This window comes from Neofelis nebulosa, chromosome 11 (genome assembly GCF_028018385.1).
Source record: "Neofelis nebulosa isolate mNeoNeb1 chromosome 11, mNeoNeb1.pri, whole genome shotgun sequence".
Lineage (NCBI taxonomy): Eukaryota > Metazoa > Chordata > Mammalia > Carnivora > Felidae > Neofelis > Neofelis nebulosa.
In genome coordinates, this window is record NC_080792.1 from 71853302 (window position 1) to 71875791 (window position 22490).

At 42.4% G+C, this 22490-nt stretch overlaps 1 protein-coding gene across 2 annotated transcripts in view; it reads left to right on the forward strand.

Moving 5' to 3' along the window:
- Positions 1-22490, forward strand: part of KREMEN1 (kringle containing transmembrane protein 1) — a 74376-nt gene that overhangs the window by 46467 nt on the left and 5419 nt on the right. Inside the window, exons 5-8 of one of the 2 annotated variants that reach the window (XM_058693182.1) lie at positions 8287-8440; positions 19281-19613; positions 20658-20819; positions 21906-21990. In XM_058693182.1, coding sequence (XP_058549165.1) covers positions 8287-8440; positions 19281-19613; positions 20658-20819; positions 21906-21990 — 734 coding nt within the window. The remainder of the gene's footprint in view (positions 1-8286; positions 8441-19280; positions 19614-20657; positions 20820-21905; positions 21991-22490) is intronic. The other variant, XM_058693183.1, reaches the window with a different exon arrangement.

Sequence of the window (22490 nt, forward strand, 5' to 3'; positions counted from 1 at the left end):
TGTATATCTATAGAAAAGCATGAAGATATAAATGCATTCTGCTGAGATAACTTAAAAATATATATACTTTTTAAAAAAAGTATCAAACCGTATGACTACTTTTCTGCCAAGGAGGAGCAGGAGGAGGAATGGGGCTTGGCATTCAGGAGCGTGAAGTAGCATTCTTGTCTAAAGACGGGGAGAGAAAAGAGAGGAAAATCTCAATATTTGCATCCCTATTTGACCTCTGACAGAATTATGTATTTCCTTGTGCCCTTGAATGTTATGAGCAGGGACATCTCTGGCTCCACAGGGGTTCTGGGAATAGGCCAAGGTAGTGGTTATTTCCTTGCTATGTTATGGGCCCTTGCCTGGACAAAATATTTTCTTTTCTTTCTGTCCTTTCCTCTATCTAAAATTCACTCCTTAGCTATTAAGGTTCAATAATGCTATTGTTTGCTGTATCTTTCCTTCTTTCTTCCTTTTTCTTTCTTTTCTTTTGTCCTTCATTAATAATTCAGTGAAAAAGCCATTCATCAGGTCCAAGCAAGGAGAGTAGCCTGGCAAGGTCAGGGCTTTTGTGAGGCAGGTGGCTTAGAAAGGCAATTGACCTAACATGATGGAGTGATTGGTTGCTTGCAAAAGGATTGAGCATACAAGTTAACATATTGAAGATAATGGGAGCCAGGTTCCTCACTATTGGCAAAGGGAGCCAGGGAAAACCAAAATAAAGCCTAGACTGTCAGATGGGGATTGAAGTTATTAGTATATATTTTATGGTTTTGATATAGAGAGAGAGAGCTATGGAAATAAATATAAACATGTTAGTAGGTCTGTGTGTGTATGTATATACATATATATTCCTTATCTCTGTCCACTGAGAGGACCTCGAACAGTGACACAGTGATAGCACAGAGCACACTTAGTCCTCAGATCTTGGTTTCTAGATATTGTTCTCCATTACATCAAAACTAGGACTCCTTGGGGTGCCTGGGTGCCTCAGTCAGTTAAGCGTCTGACTCTTGATTTTGGCTCAGGTCGTGATCCCAGGGTCATCAGATCGAGCCCCATGTCAGGCTCTGTGCTGAGCATGGAACCTGCTTAAGATTCTTTATTGCTCGCTCTCTCTCTCTCTCTCTCTCTCTCTCTCCCTCTCTCTCTCTCTCTCTCCCCCTCCCTCTAAACAACAACAACAACAAAACAAAAAATAAATTAAAAAAAGAACTAGGGTTGCTTGGAGAAAATTGCTAATTCTAGAGCTGATCCTGAGAAAGTGCAAGAGGGGTCTGAAGCATGTTGTACAAGAAAGTAAGGAGGGGCCCCTGGGTGGCTCAGTTGGTTAAGCATCCAAATTCAGCTCAGGTCATGATCTCATGGTTCATGAGTTCAAGTCCCACCTTGGACCCTCTGCTGTCAGCGCAGAGCCCACTTCAGATCCTCAGTCCACCTCTCTCTCTGCCCCTCCGCTGCTTTCTCTCTCTCTCAAAAATAAACATAAAAGAAAAAAAAAGTAAGGAGTTATAGGGCTAGTCAAAAGGTCACAGAAACCAACTGGAAGGGTCTCCATGGTCCAAATCTAACATACATTGAGCTTCAAAACAAATAATTATAATAATAAATATACCTCATGGAATAAAATAAGAATCCACAAATCCACACTGATATACATAAGTAAACAAATGAGGAGAAGAAAGACATTTTCTTATAGGAGAATGGCAGCTAAGAAATGTAGATTATATGACAGAATTAGAAAATTCTCCATTTGGCAACCATCATAGTAATAATTAATTCAGAGAACAAATATCAGGGTTTGCAGATACCCCATGACTTTATCTACTACTGGGTGAAAGTTGCATGAGGAACAGGGTATTTACATAGCCTCAAAGATTGCCCCACAAAATACTCTAAAGGGAAAACAAGTAATTCTGCTGTGGAGAGAACTGGCATATACTCCTTACTCAAGTGATCAAAGTTAGTATCACCAGTTATAGGGAAACTAAACATTCTATCCCACCTGACCTATCAAGAGCATAACATCACTTTGGTGATATTTCTGCCCAAAATTCATAATAATGAATCTAATCATGATGAAACGTTAGGCAAATCTGAAACAAGGGACATTCTGCAAGATGACTAGCCTCTGTTCTTCAAAACTGTCAAAGTCACAACGGTCAAAAAAGGACTGACAAACTGTTCTTTTTTTTTTTTTTTTTTTTAATTTTTTTTTCAACGTTTTTTATTTATTTTTGGGACAGAGAGAGACAGAGCATGAACGGGGGAGGGGCAGAGAAAGAGGGAGACACAGAATCGGAAACAGGCTCCAGGCTCCGAGCCATCAGCCCAGAGCCTGACGCGGGGCTCGAACTCACGGACCGCGAGATCGTGACCTGGCTGAAGTCGGACGCTTAACCGACTGCGCCACCCAGGCACCCCTAATAAACTGTTCTTAATGGGAGCATTAAACTAAAGAGACCTGACAACTAAGTACATCTGTGATCCTGGATTAGATCCTTTTCTACAAAGGATATGATTCAGGCAGGTGCCGACTTGAATGTAGATTTCTAAGTAAAAGTGATAAGGAAGTTCTTTGTATTATTATTATAACTGTTCTGTAGGTTTGAAACTATTTCAGAATAAAAATACAGCCAAAGTACTTGAGAAAACACAACACCCATTAATGATAAAAGTCATCAGCAAACAAGGAATAGAATGGAACTTCCTCAACTGATTAAGAGCAGCTATCGAGAAATCTAAAGCTAACATTATATTCAGTGGTAAAAGGTTCAGTGCTTTCTACTTAATAAAATCAGGAAAAAATAGCGATGCCCATTCTCACCTCTTTTTTTTTCTTTTTTCTTTTTTCTTTTTTAATGCTTATTTATTTTTGAGAGAGCACAAGAGCACAGGGGAGGGGCAGAAAAGGAGTGCGGGGACAGAGGATCCAAAGTGGTCTCTGTGCTGACAGCAGAGGACCCAATGCAGGGCTTGAACTCATGAACCATGACATCATGACCTGACCTGAAGTCAGACGCTTAACTGAGTGACCCAGGTGCCCGCCCCCCACACATCTTCTTTTTAACACAGTACTAGCGATCCTTGCCAATGAAATAAAGCAAGAAAAAGAAAAGGCATGTAGGTTGGAAAGGAGGAAATAATTTTTTTTAATTTATGGACAACATGATCATGTATGTAGACAATTATACATAAGAGCTATTACAAATAATAAGTTATCCAGGTTGCACATTACAAGGCCATATACAAAAGTCGGTTGCATTTCTATGTACCAGCAGTGAACAGTTGGAAAATAAAAATTTTAAATTCCATTTACAATAGCATAAATAACTTCAGAATTAACAAATGATATTAAAGACCTATATACCAAATACTACATAATATTGCAAGAGTAAATTAAAGAAGACATAAATAACTATAAATACAGACATTGTTCATGGATTAGAAGACTCAATATTGTTAAAATGTCAATTTTTCCCAGATCTATAGATTCAATGCAATCCCAATCAAAATCATAGTGTTTTGTTTTGTTTTTTTTTTTGTTTTTTGTTTTTCGTTTTTTGTTTTTTGTTTTTTTTTTTTAGGAACACCTGGGTGGCTCAGTTGGTTAAGCGTCCACCTTTGGCTCAGGTCATGATCTCACAGTTAGTGAGTTCGAGCCCCGTGTCAGGCTCTGTGCTGACAGCTCAGAGCCTGGAGCCTGCTTTGGATTCTGTGTCTCCCTCTCTCTCTGCCCCTCCTGCTTGCACCCTGTCTGTCTCTCTTTCTCTCTCAAAAATAAATAAACATTAAAAAAAATTAAAATTATAGTTTTTTTTTAAATTTGTCAAGCTGATCTTAAAATTACATGGAAAGGCAGAGTACATAGAATAACTAAAATAATTTTTAAAAAGGTCAACTTTTAAGGCCTAATCCTGCCTGATCTTAAGACTTTCTAGAAAGCTATAGTAATGAAGAGAGTAGTATTGGCATGAGAATAGTCATATAGATCAGGAGTTAGCAGACAGTGGTATGTAGACCGAATTCTACTACCTACCTACTTTTGTAAATAAAGTTTAATGAAACACAGCCATGCCCATTGTCTATGCCTGTTTTCATGCTACAATAGCAAAGTTAAGTAGTTGAGAAAAAACTGTATGGCCCTCAAAGCCAGAAATGTTTACTATCTGACTTTTTATGAAAGAAAAAGGTTTTCAACTCCTGCTATAGGTATCAGTGAAACCAAATAGAGTCCAGAAATAGACTTGCACTTACATGAACAGTTGACTTTCAACAGAGATAAAGGATAGTCTTTCAACAAATAGTTCTGGAGGGGTGCCTGGGTGGCTCAGTCGGTTAAGCATCTGACTCTTGATTTCGGCTCAGATCATGACCTCACCATTGTGAGACTGAGCCTCATGTCGGGCTCTGCCCTGGGCATGGAGACTGCTTAAGATTCTCTCTCTCTCTCTCTCTCTCTGCCCCTCCCCCACTTGCATGCATCTGCTGTCTTGCTCTCAAAAAAAAAAAAAGTTCTGGAGAAAAACAGGAGCTTTTCATGAAGAAAAATGAATCTCTATGTTCAAATCATACCAAAGACCAAAGTTAACTTTATTTATTTTTTTTTTTTTTCAACGTTTTTTTTAATTTATTTTTGGGACAGAGAGAGACAGAGCATGAACAGGGGAGGGGCAGAGAGAGAGGGAGACACAGAATTGGAAACAGGCTCCAGGCTCCGAGCTGTCAGCACAGAGCCCGACGCGGGGCTCGAACTCACGGACCGCAAGATCGTGACCTGGCTGAAGTCGGCAGCTTAACCGACTGCGCCACCCAGGCGCCCCGAAAGTTAACTTTAAATTATACTGCTGAGAAAAGAGCTATGGTACTAGCATAAGGATGGATATATAGACCAATGGAATTTAAGTTAAAGTCCAGAAATAAGCCCACACATTAATTTATGGTCAGTTGAGTTTTTAAAGGGTGCCAAGATCATTCGATGGAGAAGAATAATCTTTTCAACACATAGTGTTGGGACAATTGGATAGCCACATGGAAAAGAATGAACCTCACTCTTTATATAAAAATTAACTAAAAATGAGCCAAAGACCTAAATGTAATTAGATCTAGCTTTAGAAGGAGCTCTTGGGGGTGTCTGGGTGACTTAGTTGAGCGTCCAACTTGATTTTGGCTTAGGTCATGTCATGATCTCAGGGTCATGGGATCGAGCCGTGCGTCAGGCTCTGCACTGGGCGTAGAGCCTATCTGGGATTCTCTCTTTCTCGTTCTGCTCCTCTCCCCTGCTCACGCTCTCTCTCTCTAATTAAAAAATAAATAAAAAGTAATAGAAGGAACTCTTAGAAGGAAACATAAGTATAAATATTCATAACTTTAGTATTAGGCAATGGTTTTTTAGTTATGATAACAAAAGCACAGGCAACCAAAGAAAAAGTAAATTGGGCTTCATCAAAATTTACAACTTTTGTGTGTCAGGAACACTACTGACACTATTAAGAAAATGAAAAAACAACTTACAGAATGGGAGAAAATATTTGTGAATCATTTATCTGAATAAGGATTTAATGTCCAAAATATGTAAAGATCTCTTATAAGTTGACAATAAAAGGACAACTCAATTAAAAAATAGGCAAATGATTTAAATAGACATTCCTCTATAGAAGACATACAAATGGCCAAGAAGCACATGAAAATGTGCTCATATCATTAGTCTTTAGGGAAATGCAAATCAAAAGCATAATGAAATAATACATCACACAAGAAATAACCTTGAATGGTTGTAGTTAAAAAAAAAATTTTTTGAAGACAAAAACAAGCATTGGTGAGGATGTGGAGAAATTGGAACCCTCATACATTGCTGGTGGAAATGTAAAATAGTACAGCTGCTATGGAAAACAGTTTGGCAGTTTCTCAAAAAGTTAAACATAACCTCATAACCCAGCAATTCCTCTCCTATACGTAAACCCAAGAGAATTGAAAACATAAGTTCACACAAAACCTTGTACATGAGTGTTCATAGCAGCATTATTATAAACTCAGTGTCCATTAACTGATGAACAGATGAATAAACTGTGGTATATCCATACTGTGGAATACAACTCAGCAACAAAAAGAAGATACAGTAAGATATACTGATACACACAACAATATGGATGAATTGCTAAAACGCGATGCTAATTAAGAGAAGTTAAACACAAAAGACTACATGTTCAACTCAAGATGGATCTTAGGTCTAATTAAAATGTAAAATGATAAAACTTGAGGAAACGAGGGGAGAAAATGTTCATGACCAGGGTTTACCTGGGTTTAGGCAGAAAGTTCTTAGGTGTGACAGCAAAAGCATGATCCATAAAAGAAAAAAATGGGTAAATTTTACTTTGGACTTCACTGAAATTAAAAATGTTTTGCTCTGTGAAAGACATTTTTTTTTTTTTTTTTTATTATTATTTTTTTTTTTTATTTATTTTTGGGACAGAGAGAGACAGAGCATGAACGGGGGAGGGGCAGAGAGAGAGGGAGACACAGAATCGGAAACAGGCTCCAGGCTCCGAGCCATCAGCCCAGAGCCCGACGCGGGGCTCGAACTCACGGACCGTGAGATCGTGACCTGGCTGAAGTCGGACGCTTAACCGACTGCGCCACCCAGGCGCCCCGAAAGACATTTTTAAAAGCATGAAAAGATAAGCCATAGTCTGGAAGAAAATATTTGCAAATCATATATACAGCAAAGGACTTATATGCAGAATGCATACACAAACTCTAAAAACTCATAGTAAAAAAACCCCAATTTTTAAAAATGGGCAAAAGACTTGAACAGATACTTCACCAAAGACGATATAGAAATGGCAAATAAACACATGAAAAGACATTCAACATCATTAACCACTAGGGTAATGCAGAAGAAACCCACTACACATCTATTAGAATGGCTAAAATAAAATATACTGACAATAACATGTGTTGACAAGGATATTGGGTAACTAGGACTCATACATTGTTGTTGCAAATGTAAAATGATACAATCTCTCTGCAAAACATTTTGGTAGTTTCTTGTAAACATACACTTACCATATAACCCAGGATCCCTATTCCTAGGTATTTACTCTGGAGAAATGAAAGTTTACGCTCACATAAAACTATACACAAATGTTTATAGCAACTCAATCCATAATCATGAAAAACTAGAAACAACCCAATGGATTAACAAACAGCAGTATATCTATGCACTGGACTACTTACTACTCAGCCGTAAAAAGGAGTGAACTACTGATACATGTGTCAGTTTGGATGAATCTCAAAGATGTTGTGCTGAGTGGAAAGCCAGTCTCAAAAGGTTACATACTATATGATTCTATTTATGTGATATCTTAGTCCATTCTGGCTGCCGTACCAAACTTACCATAGACTGGGTAAACAAACATTTATTTCTCATAGTTCTGGAGGCTAGAAGTAGAAGATCAAGCTTGTTGGCACATTTGGTGTTTGGTGAGATATCGTCTCCCGGTTCAGAGATGGCCATCTTCTGCTGTGTCCTCACATGGCAGAAGGGCCTTGGGAGCTCTGTGGGGTCTCTTTTATAAGAGCACTAATCCCATTCATGAGGGTCTGTGCTCTCATGACCCAATCACCTACCAAAGGCCCTGCCTCCAAATACTATCATAGTGGGAGTTAGGATTTCAACATGTGACTTTTGGAGGGACGTAAACATTCAGTCTTAGCGTGCAATATTCTTGAAAAAACAAAACCATAGTAACAGCAAACTCGTAGGTAGCTGCCAAGGTGTGTTTATAGGAGGGAGAACTATAAAGTGGCAGGTTCAGGATAGGAAAGTTGTTGGGGGTGGCGTGCCTGTTCTGTATCCTGATTGTTGCGATTGCACAGATCTATACATGGGTTAAAATTTACAGAACTACATACCATATAAATAGTTTTACCATATGGTAATAAATAAAATGAAAAGTTTTAATGGGGCCTGTAATGACTTTGCGGGGGAGAGTAGCCGGAAAGCACCTACCACCTGGCACATAGTAAACATTCAATAAAATGTTTAGCTGTTATTATTAATGTTTCAAGTTTGTGAGATCCCCCACACACACTAGCCCTAAAACTCACTTAAAAACCGTAGACATACAAGCATTAAAAGGGATGCTCGCCAAAGGGGAAACATAGTTGTATACAGTATGTAATGAGTACTGAGGGAATGGAGTGAGGGAGGAGCCAGAGGGTGAGGCTGGGGGCTCCTTCAGGCCGCCTGACACCCCAGACTGACATTTACCGAGTGCTGTTTCTCTGCTGTGGCAGTTTGCTGGGATGGAGTCAGGCTATGCTTGCTTCTGTGGAAACAATCCTGATTACTGGAAGTACGGGGAGGCAGCCAGCACCGAGTGCAACAGCGTCTGCTTCGGGGATCACACCCAGCCCTGTGGCGGTGACGGCAGGATCATCCTCTTTGATAGTGAGTATGCCCTGTGCCCGTTGCTGCCCAAGACACAGGAACCCTTGTGCCAGAGGAACCACCTGCCCAGCCTCCCTCCCTCCCTTCCATTCATTCATTTATTCATTCACATGGCAATACTTACTAAGCGCCTCCTGCAGGCCAGGCCCTGACCAGACCCTGGGGATACGACACTGACCAGGAAGACTCAGCCCCTGCCCTCTAGAAGGGAGGACAGACATTTAACAGTAATTAATTACGGTTGTGCCATGTGCTTGGAAGAGATGAGGCCTATCGTGGGGTACTTCGGCAACCTAGAAAAGATGACCTTTGCCACGTAATGTAGACACCGGTATAGCTGTTCAGTCTCAGCCTTAAGGTCCTCTTATTTTAATTGTTTGGTTTCCAAGCCCTTTAATGTCTTCCTTGGCATTTGGGATCTTATTGTGATGCAGCCGAGAAGAGAACATATGCTTCAAGTTGTCTTTCCAGGGCTGATACTGAGTGTGCCCTGACCGGCCTCCTCTCTGACCCGCCACATCTGTGAGATGCTGGCTGGGGGTAGGGTGTGCTATGGATGGGGTATAGATCTGGGGCCTTGACCTCTCCTGCACCTTATTCTAACCTCTGGGCTACCTGATCCCTCATCACAACCCCCCGCATCCACTCGGTGGTAATGAGACTTTGTGAGAGCTAGAGTACCAATGTCGCTCCAGATTTTAAATGGTAGAAGGCACACTGTCACAAGTGAGGCAGACAAAAGGAAAGGCTTGAGGTCACTAAGATACACTATAGAGTCTATGGTGTCTTTGTTAGGCGTGAGGCTTGAGTGGATGTACTCCTACCATCTCAACCCGAAGAGCAACTCAGCTTTAAGCAGAAATGTCATGTGGTGTATTCGTTGCCTAGGGCTGCTATGACAAATGATCACAACTCAGGAGGATTCAAACAACAGAAATTTATTCTCTCATAGTTTGGGAGGCTAGAAGTTCAAAAGCAAGGTTTTGTCAGGGTCATGCTCCAGGGAAGACTTCCTTTGCCTCTTCCAAGCTTCTGGTCACTGTTGGCGGTCCTTGGCATTCCTTGGTTTGTAGCTGCATCACTGTAATCTCTACATCCTCCTTCACATGGCCATTTTCTCTCTGTCTGTCCGTGCCTCTCTGTCTCTCTGTATCTCCTCATAAGGGCGCTAGTCATTGGATTTAGGGCCCACTGTCATCTAGTGTGGCCTTATTTAACTTGATTACATATGTAGAGACCCTTTTTCCAAATAAGGGCACATTCATAGTTATCAGGCATGGTAGGACACAATCCAGCTACTACATATGGTGTATGTATGTACATATGGGGTGTAAAGCCCCCCCAAGTTTATAACTGAGCCTTTCACAGGTTATAGCTTAGATATTGTCAGAAGTGTGTGCTTGGGCAGAGGACAAGAGAAGGATTGGCAAGCGGAACTCATGTGGTCAACTGTTGGTCTTTTTGGTTGAGTGTGCCTGCTGGAGACTGCCAGTGGCTCCCTATACCTCCTGTTAAGTCAAGACAAATATGGGGCACCTGGGTGGCTCAGTCGGTTGAGTCCGACTGTGGCCCAGGTCATAATCTCACGATTCATGAGTTCAAGCCCCGCACTGGGCTCTCTGCTGTCAGCGCAGAGCCCATTTCAGATCCTCTGCCCCTCTCCCTCCCACTCTCTCTCTCTCAAAAGTAAACAAACAAACAAACAAACAAACAAAAAAGACAAATACTCAGTTTAGTACCCCTGTTAAAGCTAAACACTGAAACTTGGCTAATGTTTAAGAATGGTTGGCAAATAATCTGTTCTGCACATCTATTTAGGTTTTCACTACCAAAGTCCGTTATTATAAAATCCTCTGCTTTGACACCCTAGCCCAGGAGAGTATGTTTACTGAGCTTACAAATTGCCTGGTCTACTCTTAAGTGACAAAAGAAAGGAAATAAACACTGAGTACATAGAGTGGGTGTTAAGGCTTTACATAAATTATAAATTTACATAAATTAGGTCCTTCTGGCAGCCGTCTAAGACAGTCATTATTACCATCACTTTCTTTTTACAGAAGAGAGTTCTAGGACATGGAAAGGGTAAATATCTTGCCAGAACTTATACCACCAGCAAGCCGTAGGATTACACAGTAAACAGAAAGAAAGCAGGGTATGTGGGTTTGCTACCTGTTTTTCTATTTTAAACAGAATATGGTGTTAATTTTTTTTTACTGGAGAATAGATGGTGGTGAGCATATGGAGAAATTGGAACACACATTCCTTGCTGGTGGAAATGTTAAATGGTGCAGCTGCTGTGGAAAACAGTCTGGCAGTTCCTCAAACGTGAAGCAGAATTACCTTATGACCCAGCAATTCCACTCCTACATATATACCCAAGGGAGTTGAAAACATATGTTCACACAAAAACTACTCCCTGAGTGTTCATGGCAACACTGTTCACAATAGCCCCAAAGTGGCACCAACCCAAATGTCCATCAGCAGAAGAGTGGCTCAACAAAGTATGCTATATGCACATAATGGAATATTATTCAGCCACAAAAAGGAGTGAATTACTGATACGTGCTATACTGTGGATGAACCTTGAAAACATTGTGCTAAGTGAAAGAAACCACACATGTTGGGCCACATATTTTATGATTCCACTTATAGGCAAATCCATACAGACAGAAGACAGATTAGTGGTCACCGAGGGAGGAGAGGGGAGGGATGGGAAGTGACCACTTAGTGAATATAGGTTTTCTTGTTGGGGTGATGAAAATGTTCTGGAATTAGATAATATCAGTGGTTGTACAATACTGTGAATATTATACCACTGAATTGTACACTTTAAAATTGTTTGGGGTGCCTGGGTGGCTCAGTCGGTTAAGCGTCCGACTTAAGCCCAGGTCATGATCTCACAGTTAGTGAGTTCGAGCCCCGTGTCAGGCTCTGTGCTGACAGCTCGGGGCCTGGAGCCTGCTTGGGATTCTGTGTCTCCCTCTCTCTGCTCCTCCCCTGCTCATGCTTGCACTCTGTCTCTGTCAAAAATAAACTTAAAAAAAAAAATTTTTTTTTAATAAAATAAAATAAAATTGTTAAAATGGTGGACTATATATAAATTAAAAAACAGAATGTTTTTACATGGTAATATTTCATTTCGCACATTTTGATTGGGTGTCTGCTGTGTGACAAATAGAATTACGTTTTCTTTAGTACAGTGCCTGTACTGGAGGTGTCAAATGGAAATAATGTGGCTTAAAGTCAGTCATCTGGGAGATAGAGCTGGGTCTCACACAAAGGTGCAGTGAGATGAATTAATTATAATGAAAATAATGGCTGTCTCTTGAGCACTCGCTGTGTGCCAGCCTTGATTCCAGGTTCTTTTGTTTATGTTATTTAACCCTCACAACAGCCCTGCCGATAAGGAAACTGTGGCTCAAAAGATAAAATAATTTGTCCAAGTGAATAAGAGCCAAATTCCGAACTCAAACCCAGGTTTGCCACAATTTTTCTTTCTCTATTTGCAGCAACTAGAATCCCTTTTATTAACAACAATAAAATAGGTCATGATAGCAGATCCAGTTTAATGCTTTAAAAGCATGTGAATAGAGTGTGCCTGGTGGCTCTGATTATTATCAAACCGGCCCCTTCTGCAGCCGTCCAGAAGCTGCCCTCTCTGGCTTCCATTGCTTCAGGGACTGACAGGGTTGGCCTTCTGAGAAGCTGCCTGCTCCAGTCTCCAGAGGCCCTGATGTGTGTTGACTGGCAGGGACCCCTGACCATAGCCAGCTCCAATAACTCCCACTCCTCAGCTCTGCAAAGAAAGGTACAAAATGCAGCCCTGTAGAAATAATCTCTGAAGTTTCCTTGCTAGAGGGGAAAGTGGTCTAAATAGCTCAAGTATTACCTCATAGAAGTCTTTATGATGCATTGGATAAAGCTGAGCATTTTGGAGATGGTGACTACAGACTGTCCCATAATTTGGGAGGACAAAGATGTCTCTTTAAAAAGATCGGAGGGGCGCCTGGGTGGCTCAGTCAGTTGAGAATCCGACTTTGGCACAGGTCATGATCTCACAGTCTGTGAGTTCGAGCCCCGCATCGGGCTCTGTGCTGACGGCTCGGAGCCTGGAGCCTGTTTCAGATTCTGTGTCTCCCTCTCTCTCTGCCCCTCCCCCGCTCACGCTCGCTCGCTCTCTCTCTCTCTCTCTCTCTGTCAAAAATAAATGAACATTAAAATAGATTTTTTTTTTAAGGATTGGAGAAAGGGACCAGGTGATGGTTTCCCAGCGTATCAGGCTCTGCTACCAGTGTGGCCGGAACCCAGGTCCCAGTCAGAATGTCAGTGGGTACCTCTTGTTCTCCGCTCTGGGCTCCTCAGCTCTAGTGGCTCTTAGGCTGCGTTTGCACTTCAGGAGAGGGACTATGAAGGCTGCTGTCTGCTCTGTCATCATTGCCACATCAAGTAATTTGCCGTAGGCTGTCTGTCTGACTGATTTTCCAGCAAACTCTCCTGAGCTTCAGGAGGTTGCTGAGGTAGGCTGGATACTGTGTGTAAATGCAGCACTAACAGAAGATTCAGAGCTCCTGCTGCCCCTAGGACTCAATTTTATTGAATTATCAGAACCAAATAAAAGATCAGAGAGGCTGGAGTGCCTGGATGGCTCAGTTGGTTAAGCTCTCGACTCTTGATTTCAGCTCAGATCATGATCTCAAGGTTCATGAGATCGAGCTCCGTGGAGGGCTCTACAGTGACAGTGCAGAGCCTGTTTGGGATTCCCTCTCTCTCTCTCTCTCTATCTCTGTCTCTCTCTCTCTGCCTCTCCCCATCTCGGGCCTCTCTCTCTCTCTCAAAATAAATAAATTAAAAACATTAAAACATGAAACAATATTTAAAACATTACAAAGGAAGAAAGAAAGAAAGAAAGAAAGAAAGAAAGAAAGAAAGAAAGAAAGAAAGAAAGAAAAAGAAAGAAAAGAAAAAAAGAAGGAAGGAAGGAAGGAAGGAAGGAAGGAAGGAAGGAAGGAAGGAAGGAAGGAAGGAAGGAAGGAAGGAAGGAAGGAAAAGAAAGAAAGAAAGAAAGAAAGAAAGAAAGAAAGAAAGAAAGAAAGAAAGAAAGAAAGAAAGAAAGAAAGAAAGAAAGAAAGAAAACGAAAGAGAAAAAGGTCAGAGAGGCAGGAGTCAAGAGTAGGCTACAGAGGCTGCCCAGGCTGGCCTCTTGGGTACCTCTCAGCTTCTAGACACTGAAAAGACAGGGGAGTCGTGGATTGGCTCCTACTCTGTAACATTAGTTGAGCACATATAGCTTTAGAGGGCACTTCACTGTATTTGCTTTTCATGCATTCCCTCCCTTAATTACAATACTGTTGAAGCAGATACTATTATCCTTATCTGCCTGAGGAGAAAATTGAGGGTCATAAAAGTTCAGTAGCTTGCCCAAGGTCCCACAGATGGAGATACTTCCCTCCCTCATAGAACTTCTGTTTCAGTGGAAAGAGAAGAGATTAATGGTGAAAAATATTGAGGGCCTAAGGTCCAGTAAAATCTGACCACCAAGATTGCATTAGTAATATTATTTCATAGACTCCAAGACACTGTCAGTTGTGAGATGCAACATCATTTTACATATCACTGAGGGGAAAAAAATTCTTCCAATTAAACAGTGACATGCCTTGATTGACAGATACCTTCCAGTTTTAAAGATTAAAATGTTCCCCCTAGAACTGATGGAATACGGTAATACTCTTTTCCTTTTCTGGGTCCAGTGGAATCTGATTCATGGCTAGGACCCATGTGGTTAGGGTTTATTTCCTTCGACATGTCCAGCATCGTTCGCATCTAGAAGCGGACCACTCGGCTGCATCTGGGGGAGGCTGGCTGTTCCCAGCTAATGCCTGAAGTCTATTCCTGAAGAAACTGACTTAGCTAATACCGAGGCTGGCTGGAGATGCTAAATCAAAGAAGGTAGGAAGACACTGGCATTCTGCCACTGGAGGTTTTGCCCAGGGCTATTCCAGGGCCTCCACCTGCTCAGGTTGTATGTGTCAGGCCAATCTCCCCTTCAAAAATAAGATTTGACTATATTCCTGAGTTTCAAGTTTCCTGTTGAATTATCACTGAATTTTAGTAATCTATCATAGATGTCATGTGTCTGCTCTCAAAATTGCTGAACTGAGTCTGCTGTTTGCATGGCACACATCTGGAAATCAAAAGTACTAAGTTTAAGGTCTGCCTTTTGGTGTTGAAATATCAGTTTAAACTGAACACTTTATTCTTTACAAATAATAATAGTAGTATAGCTAATGCTGAGCTTACACTATGTGCCAGGTCCTGTACTAAACACTTTACATAGATCAACTCCTTTTAATTCTTATAAAACCCACGAGGGAGAAACTATTATTATTTTCATTGGTATGGATAAGGAAACTGAGGTATCTAGTTTCTTGTGCAAATTCACAGGATGTGGGAAAGTCAGGATGATTACAGGAAATCTTTTTCTACAGCTTCCCTTTTTAAAAATTTTGGGTTTATGAGGTGTAATTTAGATACAGTAAAAATCGCCCTTCTAGTTGTACAGTTTGATAAGATTTGACAAACAAATACACAGTCAAGATATAGAACATTTTCATCACCTCAAAAAGATCTCTTGTCCGTTTTGTGCTCGGTCTTTTTTCCGCCCCCAGCCCTTAGCGACCACAGATCTGTATTCCATCTGCATAGTTCTGTCTTTTGAAGAATGTCATATAAATGGAATCATATAGTATGTAACCATTTATGTCTGTCTTCTTAGTGTACTGCTTTTGAGATTCACCCATGATTGTTTCTGTAGCTCCTTTTTATTGCTAAGAAGCATGCCTTTATACAAATCTATCACAATTTGTTCATCCATTTACCCATTGATAAACATTGGTCTGTCTATGATAAAGATGCTGTGAAGCTGCTCTTCACCTAAATGTACAGGTGTTTGTGTGAGCATGCGCTTTCATTTCTCTCGGGTAAATACCCAGAAGTAGGATTTCTGGGTCATATGCTAAGTGCGTATTTGGCATTATAAGACACTACCAACTGTTTTCCAAACTGACCATTCTGACAAACAATACGTGAGACTTCTTAGTGGCTCCTCATCCTCTCCTGCCCTTTGTATAGTCTTTTGTTTTGTTTTGTTTTGTTTTGTTTTGTTTTGTTTTTAGAGTTAGCCATTCTAGCAGGTACACAGTGGTAACTCATGTTTTTAAAAACATTTTTTTTAATGTTTGTTTATTTTTGAGAGAGAGAAACAGCACAAGCAGAGGAGGGGCAGAGAGAGAGAGGGAGACACAGAATTCAAAGAAGGCTCCAGGTTCTGAGCTGTCAGCACAGAGCCTGATGTGGGACTTGAACTCACAAACCGTGGTATCATGACCTGAGCCGAAGTCATACGTTTAACCGACTGAGCCACCCAGGCGCCTCAACTCATTATGGTTTTAATTTGCATTTCTGTAATTAACAACAATGGTGAACATCTTTTCATGTTCTTATTTGCCATCTGGTATATTCTTTTGGCCAAAAGAAGTTCCTTTAGCATTTTCTCTAATGCAGGTCTGCTGTCAGTGGCTTCTCTCAACTTTTGTTTGAGAAAACCTTATTTCACCTTCATTTTAGAAAAATGTTTTTGCTGGATATTGAATTCTATGCTGAGAGGTTGTTTGTTTTTCTTTATGTATCTCAAAAATGCTCCCTTGCCTTGTGACTTGCACAGTTTCTAGTGATGTTGGCTCTTTGTTCCCCATACGTAATCTTTTCCCTTCTCTGCCTGCTTTCTGGAATTTATGTTTGTTTTTGGTTTTCAGCATTTGACTATGATGTATCTAGATGTGTTTTTTGTTTGTTTTGTTTGTTTTCGATTTTTGTTTTTAAATTGGTTTGCTTGTTATTTGCCTAGATTCCTAGATCACCTATCATTGACTTTGGAGCATTCTTAGCCATTATCTCTTCAAATATTTCTTCTGCCCCCTTCTCTTTTTCTTCTCTTTCTAGAACTCCAGTTGTTAGATCATTTGATATTGTTCCACAGCTACTGGAGACTCCATTCTATTTTCAGTTTTTTTCCTCACTTCTTTTTTTCCTCTGTTTTTCATTTCAGATAATTTCTATTGACCTATCTTCAAATTTATTGATTCTTTCCTTAGCTGTGTGTAGTCTGTTTATAAGTCCATCAAAGGAATTCTTCATCTCTGATATTGTTTCATTTATAACATTTATATGTGACTCTTTTTATAGTTACCATATCTTTACTGGAATTTCCAATCTGGCCAGGGATGTTGCCCATCTTTTCCACTAGATCTTTTTTGTATTAATCATGTGGCCCCTGGCTGATAGTTCTATAACATCTGCATCATTATTGAGTCTGATCCTGTAGATTGTTTTACCGACCATGAGTCTTTTTTTTTCCACTTCTTCTTTCCTTCCTTGCTTGCTTGTTTTATATGTGTGTTGTCATATTTTATTGAATGCCATACATTATGTGTAGAAGAACAGTAGAGACTGAGTATATAGAATAGTATATAGTATATAGACTGACTATATAGTATATAGAATTCTATATATAGTATACAGAAATGGGAAGGCCTGTTTAGTGTGGGGATTGAGCCATTATATCAGTAGTTGAGCTGGGTTTGGGTATTATTGTTTCTGTCTTTACCCTGAGTGTGCATCAGTCTTCAAATTCTTCCAGCGATAGGCTGCTGTTGTCTTGTGGCTTAGTGTGGAGCCTGGGATACCAGTGGGTTTTGGGTTTTTGGGGTGTTTTTCAGTGTTTCTGTTCCTTCCTCAGATTTGAGTAGCTTCTACATACCTTTGCCACAGAAGGGATCTTTCTTTACCCTCTTTCCCCTCCCTCAATGGCAGACTGCTGTTGCTTATTACTTGGTGCTATGCTAGTGGTGAGCTGAGGGGGTTCCTGCCCTCCTACTTCATACATAGTCTTAGACAGGACATTACTGGGCCTCAGAGGTGGGGCCTTTTCAGCATTCCCACACACCCCCTCTCTTGCCAGCAGTCAAACACTGCCTTGTTTGAATCCCATCTCTCAGGGGCAGCAGACCTCTGCTTTGCATTGGTGCAGGATCTGGGGGCTCAAGGCAGCCGGGGGCTGATGCCTTTGCCTCTGCTTTTCCCTCAGAAGCAGTGGGTCTTTGCCTGGTTACTCTGGCAGAAAGGAGGGAGTTTCCTGTTCCCTCCACTGAGGCAAACAGGTTTTGCTTCTGCCCCTCCAGTGGCCCTGGGAGCAAGAGGGTTTGCAGCAGCTTGAGGCTTTTGCCTCTTTTGAGAGGAGGGTCTAGGAAGCTGGCAGTGTTTCACACCTGTCCGCCAACAGCAGTGATCATTCCTGTACAAGTGCCACCAAGGGGGACTCTGGCCTCCTTCCCTACCCCAGTCATTCTTGTGGGCACTGGGTGAGGGTCTGCTCAGAACTGCTTGCAAGTGAGTGCAGATTCCCACCGTGTCTGGGGCCCCTGCTCATTCTAGACTGAGAGGCTAGCCCACGCTCAACATTTTAGCTCCTTTCATCTTACTTGCTTTTTTTTTTTTTTTTTTTTTTTTTTTTGGTGGTCACCTCCTCCTCTCATGCCCTGTTAAAAATGAAACACTTTGGGGCGCCTGGGTGGCTCAGTCGGTTAAGCATCTGACTTCGGCTCAGGTCACGATCTCACAGTCTGTGAGTTCGAGCCCCACGTTGGGCTGTGTGCTGGCAGCTCAGAGCCTGGAGCCTGCTTTGGATTCTGTGTCTTCCTCTCTCTCTGCCCCTCCCCCGCTCACACTGTGTCTGTCTGTCTGTCTCTCTCACACACAAAAAAACATTAAAATAAAATTAAAAAAAAAAAAAAAGAAACACTTTGTGTGCCCCAACTCTCCTCAGAAGGACTTCTTACTTTTTAGAGGTCACTTCTCTTGGTGGTCTTGACACTTCAGCTTTCTGATGGTATAAGGAAGAGTTTTGAGCTTTTTCTCGTTGTCCGGATAGGAGCAGCATTCTCTTACTGCTTTCTACATACTGAAGGGAAGTGGGACTCCCCCTAAGCCTGCTTTTTAAATCCCAGTCGTACACTCCATCTCAGGGACTTTCATTTCCAGGATCTCATTTACGCTTCACTCATTCAGATACAGTGAAGTGGTTGTATCCCCTTCCGAGAATTCGCCAACCCCAAAGGGGAGTCCAGAGAAACCAAATGTGCTTAGTACAGAGTAATCAGAACCGAGTATTTCCCCTGTGCAGAAAGTCACATCTTGGGCCGGTTTTCTCCTGCTTGATAAATGTGTGGACCCTCACGTGAGCATTGCACCCCTAAGGTATCAGGAGTGCCCGAGCAGCTGTAAAGCCCTTCTCTTTTTACGACTTTAGTTCATCAAGTGCCTGCCCTGCCAAAGAGGCCCCAGCATATTCATGTGCTTTGTCTCATCTGTCCTCACGCATCCGTGTGATACAGGAACAGGTGGTGGTCTCTCCATCCTCCAAACGAGAGAGGCAGAGTTCTAGAAGTGAAGTGCAGCCCCCGGGATCACATCGCCCAGCTGGTCCCGAACCTAGACTCTCTGACTCCAGTCCTGCCCCCACGTAGGCCGAGCCTCTGTGCTCACTGTGCTGTGTGCTAATTCTAAAGTCTCCTGGGCAAAAAAAAAAGAACAACCAAAACCCTCTAAAGTCATTTGTTCAGGGTTTAAGTGATTCATTCTGTGATTTGATCCTGAAACCTAAGACAGTCTGGTCTTGTAGACAAAAAACAATGTCCCAAACTGGATCACATTAGTTAGGAAGAGTTTTGTTTGTAACTGTGGCTGAGCCCCAGGCTGAGGGCCAGTGTCCTTGTGTCTTCCACAGCTCTCGTTGGTGCCTGCGGCGGGAACTACTCGGCCATGACCGCAGTGGTCTATTCCCCTGACTTTCCCGATACCTACGCCACGGGGAGGGTCTGCTACTGGACCATCCGGGTTCCAGGAGCCTCTCACATCCACTTCAACTTCACCTTGTTCGACATCAGGGATTCCGCAGACATGGTGGAGCTGCTGGACGGCTACACCCACCGTGTCCTGGTCCGTTTCAATGGGAGGAACCGCCCACCTCTGTCCTTTAACGTCTCTCTGGATTTTATCATTTTGTATTTCTTCTCTGATCGCATCAATCAAGCCCAGGGATTTGCTGTCTTATACCAAGGTAACCCTTCCCGGCCTTCTTCGGGGCCCTCCAGGCTGTGCCTCAGGCTCGCTTGCACACTGTGGTGACCTGAGGGCCCCGGTCAGGTCTTACTGGGGCTGTGAGTCAGGAGCTACAGGCTCAATTTGCAGGTTTTCCCACCTCCTATTTCAAAATTTGTGTACACTTCATGATACAGGAAAGAGGCAACACCTGTCAATTTTGCTACTTTAGTTGTTCTGATGACAATTTTCATGTCAGGGTTGAAAGAAGAACTGAAAGAAGGAGCTGAGACTGATAGAATTAGAAGGCTTTGAAAAGGTCATTTGGTCCATCCTCCTGCCTTTCAATATCCTAACCTATCCCAAAAGACTAGTTTCCCATCTTTCTTTAAACCCTCCGTCAGAAGTACATGCAACTCTTGATCTCAGAGTCATGAGTTGGAGCCCTTTGTTGAGTGTAGAGATTACTAAAAAAATAAATAAATAAACGTAGCTTTAAAAAGAAAATGAACAACAGGAAAAGCCCAATATAACTTTTAAAAAAGCCTTCCTAAGGTGGAGCCCCATTCTCTGACTCTGATGTGTACACGCATATGACAGGCCCATCTCTTTGCCAGCACGCAAGAAACACAAGGGTGTCTGCGACCTGGTCATTGTCCTGGATGCCGAGGGCGTCAGGAACAGATCAATCAGTGTGTGCTACAGGAACTCAGAGGGAGGAGGCATCTCCTCAGGTGGGACAGTCTTGAGAACAGGTAGGATTTGGGTGAATAGTTAGGAAGAGGGTGCCATCGCTGCAGAGGTGCAAGGAAAACAAGAAAGCATGCTCAGGTGTCCTCAAAGAGACCAGTCAAATAGTAGGAGTTGACAGCTCCTTCCTTCTGTGACTTTCTGGGCCAGAGCCTGACAGGTTCTGCTTTGGGGCTAGTGGGGTCAGTGGAGAGAATTACGCGCCCAGGTGAACTAGAAAAAAACCCGCCTTCTCACAGCCAGTATTTTCTCCTCCGAAGTTCTCCGTTGTCTGTATCAGCATTCTTCTCACTTAATTCCTTTGATCTTCCAGCCGTCAAGGAAGAGCTGCCACAGGAGAGGCCCACTGCCAACCAGACACTGGCTGAGGTGATCACGGAGCAAGCCAACCTCAGCGTCAGTGCAGCCCGGTCCTCCAAAGTCCTCTATGTCATCACCACCAGCCCTAGCCACCCACCCCAGACTGTCCCAGGTAGCAGTTCCCAGATACCACCAAAGGGGATGGAAGCCACGGGGCTTGAGGGCAGTGCTTTTGGCAGTTAGAGAAAGAGCACTCTTCTGAGGCGGGTTGTGGGTACTGGCTCTGTGACGGTCCTGGCCTTTGAGGGACATTCTCTCATTAGCTTGATTCCTTGGTCCTTAGGAGAAAGTGCTCCCCTCCAAAGATCCAGCATGAGTGTCTTCGTACATTGTGATTAATCAGCTAATCCATCACTTTCTCACTTGGAGAATATCCTTCTGGAGCTCCAAGTTGTAGCTCGCTAAATTCACTGGCATTTACAAGAGCTCCATTCATTCATTCATTCATTCATTCAAAAGATATGTAAGCGCTTCAGTGGTGCCAGGCGCTGTTGTAGGCAGTCAACATCCCTGCCCTCCTATGGCCTGTAAGTGCAAAGAGAGAGACAAGAAGCAAAATAACAGGTCAGATAGTGACAAGAGCTGTGAAGAAAAGTTATGCAGGAGAGAGACAGTGGCTAACTTGGTTGGGGCATACTCTGTATTCTCTTCTGCCAGGGAAGGTGGAGCCTTTATGAGCTGGAAGACGTACCAAGTACCTACCGTTAGTAGTTATCCAGCCTAGGTGTTTTCCCCTGCAGACCCCCTTAGAAGGTTAGGGAGGAGAGTCCATCCAGTGCTTGCTCTGCGTTGTTTGTTTTTATATCCCGGTAGGATTTCACGGGTCACACATCTCATTCCTCAGATAAGGAAACTGATGCCCAAAGAGTTTATGTAACTCATCTGTGTTTGCACAGTGATTCCAGTGGTAAAGACACAGTGTACATCACTCCTTTCAACTCCCAAGTTGAATGCACTCTGGCCCACACTGCCTGCTTCTCTCCAAGAGGGAGCTCGAGAGCAAGGCGAGGTGCTCAGAAGGCCCGGGGCTCCTTGCCAGCCCAGCTCTCTGCTGTGTTTGGTGGCTGCCCCCACCTACAGAGGGCTCCTCAGCCACACCTGCATTTCTGAGCTACCAGTGTTCATTTGCGGCTTCCAACAGACCTTCTTCTGAAAACTGAGCTCAAACGGGTCCAATAAGCTCTGTCTTTTATACTTGCAGGATGGACAGTATATGGCCTGGCAACCCTTCTCATCCTTACAGTCACGGCCATTGTAGCAAAGATACTTCTGCACATCACATTCAAGTGAGTATGATAGAAAGTTGCCTGATTCCGGGAAGGGAAGGCTCTGATCTCCTTTTATGCTGTGCTTCATTTGTCTGGGAGCAATTGTAATATCAGAACATGATTCCAAAGCCCTTAGTCCTAAGGCAACATAAGTCAGTACACATTCCTCATTCTCTGTAGAGTGAAATGTACAACTGGACAAATCTCACTGAGGTTTGAGGGATCGTGTTTGCTCCTGATTCAAGGGATATGATTTCAAGGAGGATTGAAACAGTCTGGGCATAAAAAGCAACAATTTCCAATTTTTGGCTTGTGCTGGCCCCTTAAAAAAATCTTCACATAAGAGCAAAGATTTCTAAAACACTCTCACTCATATTTCCTAATGCCTTCTAGAAATTAGGAAACATCCTTAGGAGGAGAATCCTAATATTTTATTATGTATTGCTTCATAATTATTTAAAAACAATTACTTAAGAGATCCTTCCGTTCTGACCAATAAGGAAAAAAATATTTCCTTC